This window comes from Trachypithecus francoisi, unplaced genomic scaffold (assembly GCF_009764315.1).
Source record: "Trachypithecus francoisi isolate TF-2019V2 unplaced genomic scaffold, Tfra_2.0 Contig01314, whole genome shotgun sequence".
In the NCBI taxonomy this organism is placed as follows: Eukaryota; Metazoa; Chordata; class Mammalia; order Primates; family Cercopithecidae; genus Trachypithecus; species Trachypithecus francoisi.
Genome location: NW_022681333.1, coordinates 712 through 8274, shown reverse-complemented (window position 1 = coordinate 8274; position 7563 = coordinate 712). Strand labels below are relative to the sequence as shown.

Genomic DNA, 7563 nt, shown 5'->3' with positions numbered 1-7563 from the left:
AGAAGCCTAAGTGTCTGGCAGGTAATTGAAATGAACTCAATATAGAATAAGAAAAAGAGGCAGAGAGCAGAGCATAGTTGTGGCTCAAAAGCAGAAGAGCCTTGCTTTAGGCAATTGTCTTGCAGCGATGTGTCTCCTGGGTTGCCAGATCCTCTAACTTTTTAGAAATGAGAAAGCCCACTTTGCATACCATCTCCTGTTATTTTAAATATTCTTTAAGCCAAACAAAACTTAACTGTAGGCTGACTTTGATCTGTGGGATATCCGTATACAGCAACCGATGTAAATGTTCTTCTCTGGGTTAAGCACATATGAAGGCTATCAAATACCTTATCCAAGCTCAAACTATTTGAAATAGGGGATCATTAATTGTTTTCGGTTTTTCTTTTCTTTCTCTTCTTTTTTGAGACAGGGTTTTGCTCTTGTCACCTGGGATGGAGTACAGTGCTGCGAACTCAGCTCACTGCAACCTCCGCCTCCCAGGTTCAAGCAATTCTCCTGCCTCAGCCTGCTGAGTAGCTGGGATTACAGGCACGCACCACCACACCCAGCTAATTTTTGTATTTTTAGTAGAGACGGGGTCTCACCATGTTGGTCAGGCTGGTTTCAAACTCCTGACCTCATGTGATCCACCCGCCTTGGCCTCCCAAAGTGCTGAGATTACAGGTGTGAGCCACCAGACCCAGCCTTGTTTTTTCTTTTTCCGACTTTTAAATTTTGAGACTTTCCAAATACAAACGAAAGCAGAGGATACAGTGAACCTCCTTGCGTTTATTATACAGCTTCAACACTCATCAATGTTTTGGCAGGGTCATTGAATTTTAAAGCCAGGGAGCACCTTAGGAAGTATTATCCTGACAATCACTGTCATCTATTTGAGAAGCTATTATGTACCTGAACAAAGTGGTAAGTGCTAGGTTATCTAGAATCCTTACCAAGTAAATATCCCTGTTTTGTATAAGAGAGGTGAAGTGTTCACCTGAGCAACAGTGGCATCTGGCAGATGGCAGAGCTGGTACCAAAGCCAGACAGGTGACCCTCTCTCTTCTCTCCCTGCCTCACACAGCTACACACGCAACACTGTTTTCCAATTATTGTCTACATAATTTGCTTATTTTGGTGACGTGGCACATGACACACTCAGTATCAGAATTTACAAACTATGTGAAGTTTAACCATATAAAACAATGTCTGTTCATTGAGTCAGTCTATTTATTCTTCCATAAAGAACAAATCACATGGTTACCTGCTTTACGGCATCTTCATAGTATGGAGGCTGTGTTACCTCTGAAAATGCTGAACTTGACTTAGAAAAGGTTGGGATGGAATTGAAAACTTTGGCGCCACCTTATCAGAAGAGTGTAAACCAGCCATCTGCATGGGTAAAATACGGAGAAAGGTATTGAATTCATGGGTCTGACATGATACTGTTTCTGTTCTAGAAACAACAGGCTAAATTTTGGAAAAATTGATCTAAGAGGAAAAGAAAAGGTCCAGGGCTTAGAAAATAACTCCCATATATTAACAATAGTGAATGGTACTGTGGGTTTATTGGTGGTGGCATCTTAGAATGGGAACCTTGCAGATCAATTTTCTCCCTTAAGGCACACCCTCTTCTTTTAGGGGAAAATAAGTAAGAGTCCAGTTCAATACGAAAAAGATGAGGCCGGTGCGGTGGCTCTCATGGCTGTAATCCTAGCACTTTGGGAGACAGAGGTGGGCAGATCTCCTGAGGTCAGGAGTCGAGACCAGCCTGGCCAACATGGTGAAACCCCGTCTCACTAAAAATTAAAAAAAAATCAGCCAGGCGTGATGACGGGACTGTAATCCCAGCTACTCGGGATGCTGAGGTGGGAGAATCATTTGAACCTGGGGGGTGGATGCTGCAGTGAGCCAAGATTGCACCACTGCACTCCAGCCTGGGTGACAGAGTTAGACCGTGTCTCAAAAAAAAAAAAAAAAAGAAAAAAAAAATCAACCCAGGAATTTCCAGAGTAATCTATCCCACAGGTCATTTATTCCAAATGGGTTATTTTGCAGAGAGCTGGAGGCATTGCTGAGGTCTCTTTATGAAACAGCTTTGTTTATTGTGAGTGTGTTCTCCTGTGGAGTGTCTGGTCCACGTCAGGGTCTCTGCCCCTTCCCTGACTTGTGGTATGTGGCACTTTTATGTCATGCTTATGTTGTTTGTCTCCTTTCTGCCACCTCTTCTTTGCCCCTTGAGACTCTCCATACCCTGAATCCTTCATACCCCTGACTTCTTCCACCAGCTGAAGAGTGACGTCTCTTCCTTTTCCATAAAGATACTGCACTGTGTCCCCTGCTTTGCGCATCTCTCCAATCCTGTCCAGGGATCTGTGTCCCTCTCTCTTCCTCCAACATTGTTTCCCAGACACCCTGATCCCAATCTTTAACTTCACAGAAATTAGTTAATTGTTCACGTTGTTTTGCAGATTATGGCCATTTTAGTCATCGTGATTTCTGGGATGACCCCAGGAAATGACTCCCTGGGAAAACTTCTAACTCATATTTGTACATCCTTTTACATGCACTTCGAGTGGATTTGTTTCTCTCTAAAATGAAATTTATTTCTGCCTTTAAAGGGAACTTCATTATTGCTCACTTTGGAGGACGTTGCCAGCCCTTTATAATCAATCTGTCCCTCTCTCCCACCAGCATTTAATGTTGTAAGCATAGATCACTCATTATTAACCTATATTGTTCTTTATTTATTTATTTTTTGAGACAGAGTCTCGCTCTGTCACCCGGGCTGGAGTGCAGTGGTGCCATCTGGGCTTACTGCAACCTCTGCCTCCCGGGTTACAGAAGAGAGAAGAGGCAAAGTGAATCCCATGTTGAAGCCTTTTTTCAGCTGCCTACCTTTTGCCGTACACATGGGCTTTTGGGACAAGGGTTGCCCCCAGCACCATGACTGCTGTCTGCTTGGGCTCCAGAGAAGGGCGGGTGGAGGCTGGAAGAATGGGGAGAGAAGCTTGGAGGATGGCCATCGTGAGCTCCTGAGTTCTGTAAAGGAAGAAGTGACAGATTACATGGCCAGCAGCAGCAGACTTGAATTAGTGAGTCTCCTAAGCCATCTCCCATGACCACTCCCATTCTAGTCCAGCCACTGGCCCTCTTTCTGTTCCTTGAACAGTCCCTACAAGCTCTAACCTCAGGGCCTCTGTATGTGCTATTTCTCCTTCACCTTCAATGTCTGCACCCCAAATATCCACAACTTTTTTTTTTTTTTACTACTTTCAAGGTTTTGCTAAATGTCCCTAGCCCTTCTAATTAAAGTTGCAAATTTCCAGCTGGGTGTGATGGCTCACGCTTGTAATCCCAGCACGTTGCGAGCCAAGGCGAGTAGATCACGAGGTCAGGAGTTTGAGACCAGCCTGGCCAATATGGTGAAACTCTGTCTCTACTAATAATACAAAAATTAGCCAGGTGTGGTGGCATGTGCCTGTAGTCCCAGCTACTTGGGAGGCTGAGGCATAAGAATTGCTTGAACCCGGGAGGCAGAAGTTGCAGTGAGCCAAGATCATGCCACTGCACTCCAGCCTGGGTGATAGAGCGAGACTCCCTCTCAAGAAAAAAGTAGCAAACTTCCAAATTACACACACACACCCTTTTGCTTTTTCTCCATAAGATGTATTTCTGCTAATATAGTACATAATTTACTTTGAAATTGTTTCATTTGCTTTTAAACTGTCTCTGTTCCCATGAGAATAGAAATTTTTGTTTGACTAGCTCAGCTAATTCCCAGAGACGAGAACAGGGCCTGGCACATAGTAGGTGCTCAGTAAAAGTTTGCACTATGCAGACCATTACATGAAGAGTAAGATCTGATGATTTCCCCTTTAAACCTTTGAGGCATTGGTTTTGCCTATGATAAGGTTGTATACCAAGGAATCCTGGGAATCCTGAGAGCAGTGGTCAGCAAACTGCAGCCCACAAGCCAAGTCTTGCTCACTGACTTTTTTTAAAAATAAAGTTTTATTGGGACGTAGCCATGTGCATTTGCTTACATGATGTCTGTGGCTGTTTTGGTGATACAAAGGCAAAATTAGGTTGGGATGATACAGACAGTGTGACCTGCAAAGCAAAAAATATTTACCATCTGGCCCTTTACAGAGCAAGTTTGCCACCCCTGCCTTAGAGGATGAGTGACTTTGGTCTACCATGGATTCTATTCAAGGATTGTATACAAGGATGTATACAATTCAAGGATTGTAGTGTCTGGGAGATGCTGCTATGCTTTTGGTAAACCCTTCACATTGAAAGTTCTGACATTAGCTCTTTAGCAGTTGAAAATTTGTAACCCACTTCCAGAAAGAGGTGTGCACCAGGCATGGTGCAAGGTGCTCTTACCTGTGCAGTGCACACCTGGATGCTGATGGGTGAGGAGACCCTGTGCCCTTCTCCCTGGGCCCCGGAGGATGAGGGCAGAAAGTGAGGGTTGTTGGGTGATGGGGGCAAACTGGTGTGCTGTGGGCTTTTCACAACCCCAAGCGGTGAATGCTGAGGAGAACACTGGGGGTTGAGAAATGTGGAAGAAAGTACGTTGGTTTGATCTGAGGACGCCACACAATAGGCATTTCCAAGAGGCTGGAGTTGAGCCGCTTCACAAGCTGGCGGTTGACACTCTGAGCTGCTGCTTTGTCTTTTCACAGGTACTTGGGATGCAAAAGGGCAGCTGGAAACAGCCTCTTCCTGCTTGATGGAGGCAGCCAGGAAAGGCAGTGGCTTCCTCTCTGAACAGTTATTCCTTTTCTGCTTCTGAAAATGCATCCTCAGCTCCTCCACCTGCCTCTGCTCTTGCTGGAGTTTCCAGGTGAGTTCGTCGATCACCTTGTGCTTCTCCACCAGCATCTTGTCCTTCTTGGAGTCCAGCCCATCCAGCTCAGAAGGAACAGAGCCCCCATTCAGGCTGCTCATGAGACTCCTCCGTGCACATGTGGACTGGGGACGGGTGCAGGCCGAAGGAGGGGGAGGCATCATTGAAGGTGTCTGGCCGGGGCCCGGGCACCAACAGGTCAGAGGAGGCTGGAGAGATCGGGGGGCTGGAGCTGGTGCTTCCAAAGTGGTAGAAACCATTGGAGAGGGCACTGGTGGAAGAAGTCTGGTAATTGGGCAGAGTGTTGGGTGTGACAGGAAAAGTGACAGTCGTTATATCCCCAAAGTTCGGCCCTGGGTTGCCAGAGCAGTCCTGGAAGGGTCGAAGCCGGTCCATGAGGGCCGTTTTGGTGCCTGACACAGGCAGGCCCCGAATTCGAAGCTGTTGTCTTAATTCAGAGACCTAAAGAAATCAGAATGTGGTTCGTGTGCTGTTTAACGACAACATTTTAAAAAGTGTATTCTTTATCAAATTAGCTTCAAAACATCACAAATGGAATTCTACAATACCCACTCTTTTTTATACTTCTTTCCAATTTCCTCTCCTACCCCTGATATAAACCAGTTTTGCACAATTTTAACAATTACTTTTAACTTTATCATATATGATGTTTTCATGGCCTTAGAGTCATAGAAATGTAGAGCTTGAATGAATAGTAGAAGCCATCTAATCTACTGCCTGTCATCCCTCATGGCGATCCGTGTCCCCGTTTTCTAGATGAGAAAACATATCCGCCGGGGTTTAGACACAAACCCTCCAACAGTAGTCTTGAAGTACAGCGAAGTCGGCAGCTTTTCTGGCTTCCTTGGTGAGGGCTCTTCCTACCACGTTCTCTTCCTCAAACCTGAGCATGCACCAGAACCACTGGAGAGTGTGTTACAAAGCAGACTGCAGGGCCCCACTGTGGGGTTTCTGGCTCAGTTGATATGTATTTCTAACAAGTCCCCAGGTGGTGCCCAGACCTGACTTTGAGAACCACGGATCCTTATGAACATTTACATCCTAATTTTAAAGACCAGCTGGATAATAGTCGTCTACTGAGAGAGTAGGCGGTGATAAGGCCATCGGTTCAAATCCTGGCCCTGCCTGTTACTAACTCAGTGATCAATCACTCCGTGCCTCAGTTTCCCTTCTGGGAAATGGAGGGAATAGCACTTTATGCATTTTTGTGAGGGTTAAAATGGCTTAAAATGCATAAAGCACTTGGAATAGTGCCTGGCAAATAGTTGTGCAATATAAAATTTTACTAATATTATTATGTTAATTCACATGTAATTATCTTATCCCTGTATTTTTTAGAATGTTCTTAAACTGGAAAGTCTTAATATCTACAAATATGAGAACTGGTTAGGTAAATGATGGTGTATGCAAATGATGGGACACTACAGATCCAGTAAAGCTGATGCTATAAATATTTGCTGACATTGGATGATTAATTGCTTGTGGTATAGTAATAAGTGAACAAAGTTTGAATTGATTGTATTTTTCTAAAAATTATATAAACAATGTATGGATATATATACACACATATATATTTAAAGCTATGTTTGCATACGAAATTATCCAGATAAAAATATGCTAAAATGTTAACAATGGTTCTCCTTATCTGTATGTTCCAAATATTTCACGTAAGTTATTACTTTTGTAATTAAAACAGGAAACATATTAAATACATAAATTTCAATAATTTCATAAAACAGAAGACTATAGGCAAATATTCTGATATTGTAGGAAATTCTGATATCTGTAGGAAAAGATTGCTTGAGAGAAATATTGAAAACAAAATTTAAAACTTCTGTAAGTCAAGAAACTACAAAGCTCAAATACAAATAGCTACCTTGGGAAAAACTAATCGCAACACGAATAATAAAGTGTTAAAAAGCTCAATGTATCAAGTGTGCTAATTGATTAAAAAGAAGATTGATACCCAGTGTAAAAATCAGCAAGGAATATACGATCTAGCTTTTCAGAAACAAAAATAAAATTTAAAATATGGACAATAATGTATGTATATCATCATTAGTAATCCAACAAATGCAAATCAAAAGAATATGTATATAATTTGTATTTATTAAATTGGCGAAGGAATAAGAAGACTTTGTGTTAGTTAAGTAGGAGCAAAAATTAAACAAAACTAATTTTTTTTTTTTTTTTGAGACAGAGTCTTGCTCTGCCACCCAGGCTGGAGTGCAGTGGCCGGATCTCAGCTCACTGCAAGCTCCGCCTCCCGGGTTCACACCATTCTCCTGCCTCAGCCTCCAGAGTAGCTGGGACTACAGGCGCCTGCCACCTCGCCCGGCTAGTTTTTGCATTTTTTTGTAGAGACGGGGTTTCACCGTGTTAGCCATATATGCATTTTAAACCTAGAAGGAAATATAATCTACTTTCTGTGAGTCTTAATTATTTTTTAAAATAATGTTGACTTTTCTACGTACTATCATATTTCAACAATCAATTTATGTTACTTATATCAGCTAAAAGTTATCAGAAAGGATTGAATTAACGTACATTAGAAATTATTTAGTTATTCACCTACAGTCTTGCTGGAATGTGTTATCATTATCTTTTAGATTGCCGGTTTGGAAAAGTACAAAATGGCATCTCATTAGTTTTAATTTTGAATTACTTAAAATTGATGAGTTCTACATTTATTTTTAGACTCTGTC

General features: G+C 42.5%; 1 protein-coding gene across 1 annotated transcript; it reads right to left on the bottom strand.

Moving 5' to 3' along the window:
• Positions 1 to 985: 985 nt before the first annotated feature.
• Positions 986 to 5741, bottom strand: LOC117091542 (myocardin-like; the record flags this gene model as incomplete). The annotated part of the gene is given in 6 exon segments (XM_033223968.1): positions 986 to 1323; positions 1326 to 1374; positions 2881 to 3024; positions 4372 to 4942; positions 4944 to 5299; positions 5651 to 5741. Coding segments are annotated over 6 exon segments (1300 nt in total), but the record flags the coding sequence as incomplete, so codon positions are not given.
• Positions 5742 to 7563: the final 1822 nt, after the last annotated feature.